Source organism: Strix uralensis, chromosome 17 (assembly GCF_047716275.1).
Source record: "Strix uralensis isolate ZFMK-TIS-50842 chromosome 17, bStrUra1, whole genome shotgun sequence".
Classification (NCBI taxonomy): domain Eukaryota; kingdom Metazoa; phylum Chordata; class Aves; order Strigiformes; family Strigidae; genus Strix; species Strix uralensis.
In genome coordinates this window covers 15,842,573-15,854,830 of record NC_133988.1, presented here as the reverse complement: position 1 = coordinate 15,854,830, position 12,258 = coordinate 15,842,573, and the positions used below count along the sequence as shown (strand labels likewise).

The 12,258-nt window shown below is 40.3% G+C and overlaps 1 protein-coding gene across 2 annotated transcripts in view; it reads left to right on the top strand.

The window, feature by feature from the left end:
- The window catches only part of NAA25 (N-alpha-acetyltransferase 25, NatB auxiliary subunit), a 32,689-nt gene that overhangs the window by 5,470 nt on the left and 14,961 nt on the right, over positions 1 to 12,258 (top strand). For both annotated transcript variants that reach the window (XM_074886799.1, XM_074886798.1), the window contains exons 4-13: positions 774 to 892; positions 2,805 to 2,879; positions 3,738 to 3,845; positions 4,290 to 4,368; positions 4,907 to 5,018; positions 5,907 to 5,996; positions 6,353 to 6,522; positions 7,844 to 7,956; positions 10,643 to 10,850; positions 11,425 to 11,511. In XM_074886799.1, the coding sequence (XP_074742900.1) occupies positions 774 to 892; positions 2,805 to 2,879; positions 3,738 to 3,845; positions 4,290 to 4,368; positions 4,907 to 5,018; positions 5,907 to 5,996; positions 6,353 to 6,522; positions 7,844 to 7,956; positions 10,643 to 10,850; positions 11,425 to 11,511 (1,161 nt within the window). The remainder of the gene's footprint in view (positions 1 to 773; positions 893 to 2,804; positions 2,880 to 3,737; positions 3,846 to 4,289; positions 4,369 to 4,906; positions 5,019 to 5,906; positions 5,997 to 6,352; positions 6,523 to 7,843; positions 7,957 to 10,642; positions 10,851 to 11,424; positions 11,512 to 12,258) is intronic.

The following is a 12,258-nucleotide window of genomic DNA, read 5'->3' as shown; positions in this document are numbered from 1 at the left end:
AAACAAATGCTAAACAACTTGCATAAGCATTAAGCTCAGGTTTCTAACTTTTAGATTTATAACTCAGAAAGAAAATAGTGGGTGTTGGGCACCTGTAGTCCTGCAAGAAAATTGTAATTAGATGTTTTATGTATGTGTCGAGTGTATGTAAACTGTGTGAAAGACAAATTACATTTAGTTTTCTAATACTACGCTGAGATATAATTGTATGTGTAAGGAAAAAAAATCTGGAAGGATAAAAACGTAAGAAGTTTTGCATATTATAAGTATTTAGTCATTATAGACCTATTATTAAAAAGTGTAGTGTGAAGTATTTTAGTTGTTAAGGGTACTAAAATAGGCAATTAGGAAATAACAGGATATGACTAACATACGTAAACCTGCAATAAGAGTAACTAATTTGATACTAGGCTCCGAAAATGTTCTGTGTTTTGATACATAATTCACATGGAGCAGTCATTCTGCCAGGAGCAGTAATCTTCGGTCAGTTTAATGCTCCAAAATAGATAAACTTTCTTGAGAAAAAGACGTAAGTGCTTCTGAGCAGTTCAGTTGTTGCTGTTAACTCTATTTTGAGGTTTGGTTTTTTAAGCACTTTCCTCCTTTGCCTAATGTTTGTAGTGCTTGGGGTCTTGGAGGAGAGAGGGCCATTTCTGTGGTTGATGAGTGTAACTGGATTGCTGTTCAGAGTATCACTGATGCTATCTTTAGGGAACTGTGCTTTAAAATTATTCCCAAATTCGTCTTAACTCAAGCATCTGGTTTTGGTTTAGCGGAACTGGTAACTAAACTTTATGAAGCAGCTGTTAAGAAGGTTCCCAACAGTGAAGAGTATCACTCTCATCTCTTCATGGCCTATGCCAGGGTTGGAGAATACAAGAAGATGCAACAGGTACGATCAACAACTTGCGTTATTGGTTATTTTAAGGTGTCTTTTTCGATATCTCCTACTGTTAATGCCTTTTCATATTATATGTAATCTACCAGAATGCTAAGCTGAGTTAATGCAGAAGTTACGTTAGTTTTTACAGAAAGGCTTAAAAGACCGTTATTTAGGGGGTGGGTTATCTGAAGACAAATGCTTTCTTTTCCTTGCCGGGAATAGGACAGCCTTTTGTGTGCATATCTGGTCTGATAGAATATGTTGGTTATTTTGGGAGGTTTTTGTCAACCTGTCTGGAACAGTGTGGTGGTTACATATGAGGAGGTGTATTATAAAGGAATTCTGGAATAGATAGAAAAAGATCTAGCAAGATATTCTGATCCATGTTTAGAAACTTGCGTTACTCCTTAATTTGTTGTTGTCTTGGGGAAGAAAAAAGTAATCTTGCTCATGCTCTTAAGTCTGGAATCTAACATATAACTAGGTTTGTATTGGTTGTAATTCAGTGAAGAAAAACTAAAAAGCACTTCCTTTACGTACATCTTCTCAGTTGGCAGAACAGTGTCATGCTGGTTAGTTTTGTTTTCATCCCTTCCAAATTAGGTGCCTGGAGAATGCCTATAAATGGAAGATTCTTTTCAAAGCATGCGCGCTCATTCTTCTGTATAAAAAAGCACAGAGAGCCAAGTAAATGAGTCCTAAACTCCCTCTTGTTCCCACTGTGTTAAGGTGACTTGAATTTTTGTACAAGTTTGGTTTAAATAACTGAACAGCAGAAATGTTATTCTCTGTTGTAGCCCACCTTGTATGCTGTTTGAGCTCCAGCTGAGGATGGGGGCTAAGTTATTAATGTACATGAAATTACAAACCTCATATGACAATCTAAACTTTGGAAAGGTGACTGTGTGTTAACTGTAATCCTGTCTACTACCACAAGTGGAAAAAATGCAAGTCTTACACAGACAACGCTATTTAACATTTATGTAACCTTTTGTATGTTTAAAATGTCATACAAACATGTATCTAGTGAAGTTATCCAGACGTTGTCAGAGTAGGGTGTTCCAGACTGGCCTGTGCATTCGACCTAAGGACTTAGACGTGCAAAGAGCACGTGGATGCTGACCGATTGGAGAGTGAAAATAAACTTCAGCATCCTGTGTTCTGGGGTATTTCAGCTGAAAGTACTGGAAAATGCAAATTGAGACTGCAGACAGGAAATTGGCCCAAAAGTCCATCTGTGGTAGTAGGCTGTATTAATTGTAATTTCTTAAAATTAATATGGGTAGAAGTCCTTCATTGTATACAGGCAGTGGAAATCTGTGAGAGAATTGTGTGAATAACAGTGTTAGGCTAGAAAATCTGGAATACATTGGCTCTGCTTTGATACGGGCAAGCTTTCAGCTCAACCTTTGCTTAACCACTTTGCACATAAAGGTGACCTCATGTTTCAGGTATCTGGGTATGTGTATGTATGAAATGAGTGTTGAAAGGCGGTTGCTTACATGAGGGAGGCATGTGCTTTGGTGTGCCTTTTAGCACTGACTGAACATGCTAGTGAAAATCAGCACTGGAAATATCCCCCTCGCTCCTAAAGAATAAGTCTTCTGCTTCCTGGTGTAGTTACCGCTTCTAATTAAAGCTGTCATCTGTTGAGGCAATTGTACATGCGCATGCTTATCGCTGTTTCTTGTCAGACCTACACAAAGTACTTGCTCCCTGCAATGTTTTCACCCTCTGTTTTCTTTTTCAGCAATGTGTGTTTAGGATGGAAGAGCTCATGGGTTGATAAAAGTCTTCCCGTCTAGTTCTAATTCTGTGTTGTCTCCTGCCATCATTGCTGCCTAGCTTGTGTTGTCTGTCACGAGAGCTTACAAACAGATTATGTTTCAGGAATGATGAAACCTTGTCTTATGTTTTTCAGGCTGGAATGGCACTTTATAAGATTGTACCCAAAAATCCTTACTATTTTTGGTCTGTGATGAGCCTGATTATGCAGGTGTGTACAGTGTTGCAAATGAGTTTGACTTTCTCTGCAGATATAATGCAAATATAGGAATGTTCTGAGTGAGAATACTAGTTTATTTTAAGTAAAATGTGTGTTTGAACTGTTTCTGTATTATGCTGGGGGGACTGAGCCCTCCTGAAGTATCACTATTGCTGTGGTCCAGAATGAACACTGTAGTGTTTTTATAATGCAACTTAACTGGTCTGTCTTGCCACATTTATACAACTTGAATTATTCTCTCACCTGGACTAGTACCCTACTGTCTTTTTAGTTAGAGAGCTGATGAATAAAACCTCAAATAGCTGCAACTCCTCAGGCAGAACTGTGCCTCTCTAACTAGGTTATAAAGGCTCTAGGAGGAAATGAATGAGAGCTCTGGACTTAGCGTGTCGTTAAGACTGCAGAAAGTCTGCAGGAAGAGACAGCAGATCAGCTCTTAGTTGAGATCACGGAGTCAGGCACTGATCAGATGGCCTGACAGATCATTGGCCAAACAAAAAATATGCATGGGGGCGTTAATCGCGTTTTTCTAAACTACTGTGCCATGGAAAACACAAATATGTTCTCGCTACGTGTTACTTGCCTTGGGTATCATGTGCCTAGGTGTGTGAGTCTCTGGCCAGTGTAATTAAGAGTGAGCTTTTCCATGTATCGCTGGTTTTATTGCTGCCGTTTAACAGGGCATTTGCTCTCTGCACATGGCAAATGGCAGCTCTGAAGGTGTGATTTTGGGCAGGGGGGATTGAAGCACCTGAAGTTTTCTTTTTTCCTCTTCTAATGTGAAAAAAGCAGTGGGCGGGATAACACAAATAGTTGATGAGCTGTTACAATAATTCTTCTCTTCCTTAGTCTATTTCAGCACAGGATGAAAACCTCTCAAAGACGATGTTTTTGCCACTAGCTGAGAGAATGGTGGAAAAAATGGTGAAAGAGGATAAGATTGAAGCTGAGGCTGAAGTAAGGCTTGCAGATACTTTCAGCTTGATTTGAACATTATTCAGACAAGGAATGCACTGTTAAAGGAAGTTGATTATTTTAAGTTTTCCAAGATAATAATCAGGACTGTTCTGGAAGTAAATGTGAATGTAGGGACAGGAGAACCAAGAGCAGAGGGTTGAGAGGGATTTGGAGTTGTGTGGCCAAGGAAATTTTTTGGCATTTGATTTGACGGATGAAGTACTTGGTTTTACTCCCTGGGAGGCCCCAAGAGAAACTTCAGGACTGAGAATGGAAAAAAGACCTAAATTCCTGACTGCTCCACCCTCTGGGATGCTAAAGATAGCTTTGCAGGCCTGGCTATCTCCTATTTCTAATGACAGTAACACAAGCCACTTTATTTCTTGGCACACCTGTGTATTGTTTTACTAGCAAATTTCATTGCAGTCTAATCTTTCTTTTAAGGTCGAACTGTACTACATGATTCTGGAACGTTTGGAGAAGTATAAGGAAGCTTTAGATGTTGTGAGAGGAAAACTAGGAGGTAACTTAACTCTTGTCAATTAATAATCACAGTTGTGCAGTTGTGTGGAGGACACAATTCTCCTTTGCTTCAGAATTGTCCAGTGGTTCAAAAGAGAAAAAAAAAAAAAAGGCTGTAAGAAGCCTGACTCTTAGCACCAGTTTTAAAAATTGATGCAAACTTTGGAGGTGCAGACTGGTTTTACCCACCTGTTTATGGTATTTAAGCATTATTCAGTGATGAACTCTGCAGAAGTATGCTTAGCAGTAGTAAATCAATAGCATGTTAGTTTGTTGTAGCTGCCATCTTAAAAAAAAAAAAATTCTTAATATTCTGCATTTTTGAGGAGTCTTTCTGTTAATTAAAATGCACTTGCAGTTTTAAGGAATTGGGATATGAAGGTTTCCGTAGGAAATCTGTCCTTTCTATCCTCTGAGGGCTTCTCTTCTGTTCTTACACTTACTGTTTTGCATCCTGGGCTATAATAAGAAGCTTTGTGCAGAAAGTGGAGAAGGAAATGCATTGATTAAATAAACTTGCCCTTCTGTTTTTAATTTAGAGAAGCTGACAAGTGAGCTCCAAAGCCGCGAGAACAAGTGTATGGCAATGTACAAGAAGCTGTGTAGGTGGCCAGAGTGCAATGCGCTGTCGAGAAGGCTGCTGCTGAAAAAGTGAGATTATATTTCTGCAGTCCTACTGAAAAACTGAAGAAAAATTCCTGTCTGGTTGTGAATTGCCTTGTTTAGTGGCTTTTGTAAATGGTAGTTAAAATAGAAGAACATCAGAGGCTCTCAAAGCATGTCCAGGCTCCACACTCCAGCACTCCAAAGCCTGAGGAAAAGGGCAGCAGAATGGAATGTGCAGGGGACATGGTGAAGGTCGCAGGGAGAGTCAGTGTCAGGACTGCATTTGCTTCTTTTTGAAGGCTGACTTGGGCAACACATTAATGCAATAAAATTTTCTTTCCCTCCTTATTTCTAAAGGCTGTGCTGATTGTCCAGCTCTAACTTTCGTGGTGGGAGAGGAGAACTGCATTTACATTTCATTTTCTGGAACTTCATTTCTCTCACTTGGCCAGACTTCATACTGGGAGATGCATGTAATGCTTTGAACAGATGCATCAGGAGAGAGCATGCTAGTATGATCAAATCTGTCTCTTGGAGCTGTCAAGAGAGATTTGTTGTTTGCTTTTCTTGTGTTTAGCTGTGCCCTAATCTTAAATGTAAGTTAAATACAGAGGAGAAAAGTCTGCCTTAGCATTTTGTGGGGATATTAACGAGCTCTGATTGAAATGTAAATGTTAAGAGGAGAATTTGTAGCTTGCCTCAATTCTTTATTGAAATTGTTCCTTTAATACGTTTCAAGAAATTCAGGATGATGACATTCTTTAGGATGTGAGACCTTTTCAAGGAAAAATGATTCTTATTACAGTTGTTTTTTCTGTAATATGAATATGTGCTATTTCTTAAATTCAGCTGTTGCAAGGAATGCAGTTTTAGAAGTGAGTTACTGTTTTGGCAATTCCCTAAACTTTGTCCTGTGCCTGATTTTTGTTTCAGCTCAGATGATTGGCAGTTTTATATAACTTACTTTGATTCAGTGTTTCAACTCATTGATGAATCCTGGACACCTCCACCAGAAGAAGAGCAGTAAGTTCACAGTTTTGCTGTGGATTTGTTTTTCCTTTGTGCTACAGCAAATTGTTTGCATTGATACATTTAGTACAGCGCTGTCTGCATCTTTGGGTGACTCTTTGACATCAGACCCCCAGTGATGTGTTCTCCCTACTTTGTTTTGGAGGCTGGCAATAGTTTATTGGAAACAGCTGTATAAACAGTGGTTTGTACGCTATAGAACTCTTCCAGTTCATACTTTTCACGGTGATTGAGAGAGAATCCATCATGCCAGATTTCCTTAAGAGTATCCCAGGGGTATGCTGAGCATGTGTTATCAATGCCCTAGCAATGGGAAAAATAAAGAACCTTTTGTCTCTTCAATTGCACAGCTCTTTGGAAGGAGAGGTACACTATTCTATAGAGCAAGCTGTGAAATTCATAGAAGAAAGGATAACGGAAGAATCAAAGAGCTCCCGGCCACTTCGGGGACCATATTTAGCTAAACTGGAGCTGATCAGACGTTTGCGATACAGAGGTTGTAATGATGAATATAAACTAGGTAAGAGCCACGAACTGGATGATGAATTAATCTTTTGGAGAGAGCACACAAACTTTGAACAATCTCTTTGCTAAATCACTGAGTTAAATGCAATGCCTGTTATGAAAATGTACGTGCTGCTGTCTGTAGGTAAAGAATTGGGAAAGCATTAGAAGATGAGCCTTGAAGAAAGGCAGGTAGTTCCAGACTACTCCAGGGCTTGTAAAAGCAAGCAGAGAAACTTTGAAAAGGACCTGTGGGATCTAGGAGCATATGGTCACTGACATCGTAATGAAAAGTGCATTCCTGATGCGCTGCTTTTGTAGGAAGTCCTGCTGTTACGCTGTAATCTCTGGGTGGTTTCTCATTTAAGTTTTTTGGCAGTAGTACCAGGTTTTGCTTTTTGAAAACTTGCGTTTAAAAATCGCATTTAGGGAATCGGTGAAGGAGAGAATGTTATTAGAGCAACATCTGTGCTACTTACTAGTTCCTTTTGTATTTCCATCCAAAAACAAGTGTAAGCGGAGGCTGTGTATGTGTCGTGGTTTAACCCCAGCCAGCAACCAAGCGTCACGCAGCTGCTTGCTCACTCCTCCCCCATCCCAGTGGAATGGGGACGAGAATCAGGGAAAAAACTCACAGGTTGAGATAAGAACAGTTTCATAATTAAAAGATAATAATAATGATAGTAATAAAATGTAATTGTAATGCAAAGGAATATAACAAAGAGAGAAAAATAAAACCCAAGAAAAGACAAGTGGTGCACAATGCAGTTGCCCACCACCTGCTGACGGATGCCCGAGCAGTGATCTGCTCCTCCCGGCCAGTTCATGTACTGGGCATGACAGCCTGTGGTGTGGAATAGCCCTTTGGCTAGCTAGGGTCAGCAGTCCTGGCCATGGTCCCTGCCAGCTTCTTGTGCACCTGCTCGCTGGCAGATAATGGGAAACTGAAAAATCCTTAACTTAGGGTAAGTGCTACTTAGCAACAACGAAAATATCTGTGTGTTATTAACATTATTCTCACACTAACTCAAAACACAGCACTGTACCCTCTACTAGGAAGAAAATTAACTCTGTCCCAGCCAAAACAAGGACAGTATGCATGCCTGTTACGCTATTTTCTGCCAAAGTAGCTTGAATGAAGCTCTTGGGTTGTTTTTTTTTTCAATGTGTCCTTGGTTACAAAAGACATTGAGCCTCTGTTAAAATCTGCAGTAGTGCAGCTATCCCTTTTCTAAATTGCTGTGTAATCTTAGGGGGGGGGGAAAGCATTACTGAAGATTTGGCAGATTTAACTTTTGATGGAGCATATTAAAAAGATGAACTGGCCTTTTTCCTAGGTGATCCAGAAGAACTAATGTTCCAATACTTCAAAAAATTTGGGGACAAACCCTGCTGTTTTACTGATCTCAAAGTATTTGTGGATCTCCTCCCATCCAGCCAATACACGAAGGTAAGGAAAGATAAAGAAGGGGTGGCAGGAACTGCAGCACTCGTTTGCACTCTGGTGCCTTTTTCTTAAAATGCCTGCGGGTCATATTAAAAGACTGGAAACATCAAATTTTTACCTTCTGTAGAAATTCAGAAAACTCTTTGCACTGTAGAAAATACAACAAATATCTGAATACGTTGAGCAATTTCATTCAGAGGATTTTTACTGGAGACTAAAAATGACGTTTGATCCTGCAAAGTCTCAAACCCAGCTGTAGTATTCATTTGGCACTTTTATTACCATTTCAAGGTGTCGGGGTACTTTGAGAGGGTCTTGGTTGAATTCTTGTATCGAAAATGAAAAGCTCATAATGCTGATGCAAGTTACAAGATATGAGCTCGTATCTTGTAATGAAAAGCTCCCTAGGAATTGTAGTGCAGTTGATAAAGTACCCAATTAGCTCATTTTTAAATGAGTAAACTCTGCTTTTGTTTATAGATCACAGCTTATGAAATGGAGTAACATAATGCTACAGAAAGGCCACCCTGTTCATTCATTTGCAGTTCTCATTGCTGTGGCCTGTCAATTTTTTACAAAGACATCTTCCCCTCTCTCTTCCCTCCCATCACTTGGTTTTTCCCATTAAAGTTATGTGTTTAATGGGAAAAAATCTCATCCGATTCAGGTAGGGTGTCACGTAGATGTTTTGCTTGACTCTGCTGCGGTGCTAAAGAATGGACACATTGGTACTGATCAAGGGGTGAACGAGAGACCTACTGCAACTTTTCCAGAATCTCTTTCTGAAACAAGCTCTCTTTAGCTGAAAAGACTATTTGTGCAGAGTCATGAGCAGCTCGTTAAATGACTTCAGCAGCTGGGAATCCTGTCACTCACCCCATTGTTTTTCTAAGCCATTGTGTAGAATTATCAGAGCCGGGGAGGACTAGACAGAGAATCCTGGATCAGCCAGAGGCTGTTGATAAAATGTTTGTAAACAAAGTGGAGATAGTGTTGTTGTTTTGTAAACAAAGTGGAGATAATGTTGTTGTTTTCTTAGTTTATGAAAATATTTTTAGTCTGCTGATGCAGGCTCTTTCCACAGCCTCACTACTAATGGGAATGGTGGCCCTGGCATGTATGGGTTGCTGCTGATGTTTTATGTTTAAAGGTATGTTTTTACCCCACTGGCAAGAGATGTGGTCAGAAGGATATTTAACTTGTAGTTCTGGAAACGGTGATACCATTGTAAGGTAACCCTGAAGTACTGGACAGGTTTAATCCTAAGTTTCCAGGAAACAAATTCTAAACCCGGAGCAGGGAGAATGATATTTAATGATGATAGTTTAGGCTACAGTTTTGTCGCAGTGCTTGTAAAACCATGACTTTGAATAAGTTCTCTAAAATGTTCTGATTGGCCTCAAAACTGCTGCTGGTTTAATGAATAGATCGTATCATACTGGCATATTAGAAGGGCTTCCCAGTGTGTGGCTGTCCTCTGGCTGTCGTCTCTCAGAAGCGTGCATCTGCAGGTGTAACTCGGTCAAGGAGACTTGTAGCTGAAGAGGTTTAGTGGTGCTGAAGTGCTGATGAGTTTTTGAAATCTGAGAGTTTAAGTTACTTAAAATATTTATAGATTGTCTTAGATTTATTCTTGTTTCACAGCAAAAGATGCTGAAGGTTGTTGTATCCTAGATAAAGTAGCAGGGTCACACTGAGGCTATACACAGCTGGGGGGGGTCTGTTTTTTTTTAAGAGTTTTGAATAGCATTACAGTTCAGTAGCTGAGAATGTGGCAATCTTGCTGGGCCACTAGACACACAAGATATTCCAGAAATAATCATCGTAACATCGCTCTTGACTTCTTGGAGGTGTAAATTGGAGTATGCAGCCTAGTGATTTGGTTGACCTTGCTCAGCTTGGCAAAATCTCAAACTGAAAAGATTCATCAACACAGTCTTCATCAAAGTCTGTGGGAAAACTGGAGTTTGTGTGCGTGGTGCTGTGTGTTCCTCCTGTCTAGCTGTCATGCTTTTTTTCCTCAGGCATGCATTTGATGCAGTTCTTGTGTTCAACCAAGTGTAGTAAAGCTGAATTCATTGGCTTTAACTCAGTTTTCAGTTTGTAAACACTGTTGGATTTTAGGGCAACAAGAAACTGCTGTCCAGCCGTGACTGTGTGTAGTGAGAAGTCTGCTCTCTAAAATTGTAAACAATGAGGCTGCTTTCCTTACAACTTAATTCAACAAATAAGTCATTAATCAAAGATGATGACCTCACTGAGTACAGCGCATTACTTCAGAGTTGAGAGAAAATGTAATAGCTAGTACAAAACCAGTTTCCTGGAAGTGTGCTGTGAAGCCTTTCAGTAGCTAATTATTTTAATTGCATATGTTATTACTGTGAGTGTTAACAGGTGCTTGAACTCCCTTGTGTGTCAATGTATTGGAAATTTGCCTGTGATTTATTTTTTTTCCTCCATCTGTTTGATGAAACTTAGTAAAAGCTATTGAGCGCAACCAGAACTGGGTGCTCACCACCTTTCCAGAGAAAAAAATAATTTTGAATCCAGCTCTTTAAGCAACTGATTTCGGTGGGGTTGATGCTGACATTCCCACCTTGCTTTTCTTTTTTTCTTGATTGGAGGGAGGAAATGATGCTTTGTTTGTGCAGATGCCCTGCAGAATTTAAGAACAGTGTTTCTCTTTCAGTTCATCAGTCAATTGCTGGAAGTAATCCCTCTGTCAGCAACAGCAGAGAGTGAAATCGCGCTGCCAGCCGATATCAAAGCTCTGCAGCAACATCTGTGTGTGGTGCAGCTCTCAAGATTGCTCGGGATCTATCACGCCATGGATAAGAAGCAAAAGCTGACTGTGGTCCGGGAGTTGATGTTAAGATACCGTCATGGATTGGAGTTTGGTGAGAAAAATCTTGAAACAAACGTTGCAGTTCGCATGCAGCTTTTGATGTTCAGAGCTTTTTCAGGGGGGCAGAACACCACAAACTCTGATGGCAAATACCACTGTTGGTGCACGGCACCCATCATGCTGCTAGATAATACTTTGGCTTTCTCCTTTATGATTAAGATACTGTGTATCTTAAAGATAAATGAGACATTCCTGGATAGTTCAGACGGTACATTTGTATGTTTGCAAAATTGCCTGTGCCTTTAAGCAAAGCCAGGCTTTATCATCACTGATGTACATAGGACAAATACATGGGCAATAATATTAATTTGTAAATCTTGCAGTTGTAGGAGAGTCTTTTCTTCTTCAGCAGATGTCAACGTATGAAGTGGCTCAAAGTCCACTTGCGCGATGAGCAAATGCAGCATGTATACAGTTGTTTCAGTTTTTAAGACAACTCTGGATTTTATAAACTAAGCTGTGGTTATCATCTGCCAGATAGCTGTGTCATTTAATAACGCTGACAATGTGAGAAGCAGCTGACAGCACTGTTAGTAATTCAAGGGTAACGTTTTTTTTCTGTTTAGGGAAATCTTGTTTGAAAACTGAATTGCAGTTTTCAGATTATTACTGCCTGCTTGCAGTTCACCTGCTGCTCGATTTGTGGCTAGAAGGTATGTTCCTAAAGTTGTGTCTTGCTTAATACCACCCTGGATGATTGTGATGGGGAGACCGTGTCTCTGTGGCCAGTGTGGACCTGGCATGGCTTGTTAGGCCCATAGCTTCCTGGGGTTTTTTTTCTCAATATGAGGTATTTCAGGAGTTCTGTTCAGTTGGTGTTTGATCTGAATTTCACTGACCTCTAAAGGGATTTAATTTTTCTGATTAATCCTTGTAAGTCCTGGCAGAGCTTTGCTGATGACTCTCGCAGCTCAGTGTTGGCTGTCTTCAGAAGCTCGTTCCGAGTTTCCCATGTAGGTAATGTTTTCTCTCCCTTTGCACGAGTTCTGCTGACAGCTCCCTTCTGATATCAGAGGTGTTTTGAGAGCATTTCTTTCCCTCCCTGATGTACTTTGTCTTTTGGATCCCTTGCTTCTAGACCTTCTGCTGTGACCTGTCGCCCTGTCCCGAGTATTCCTGTACGCCACATCTGCTCTGCCTGTTAGTCTCCTAATCCCACAGAGTCAGTCTCCAATGTGGCTGTTTGTGGGCAGCGTTTATATTCCTGCCCTTCAGTGTAACTGCCAGTCACGCCTTTGTCTTTGCCAAGGAAGATTTAGTCTTTAACCTGAATAAATCCATCGTCAGGTTCCTGGCTGGTCACTGGTGGCGTGTGGGCTCTTGAATTCTTGGCTCTGTTCTGCTTTTTTGCATAATGCTTGGGAGTGCTCTGTATGGAAGTTAGAAATCCTGAACAGTCC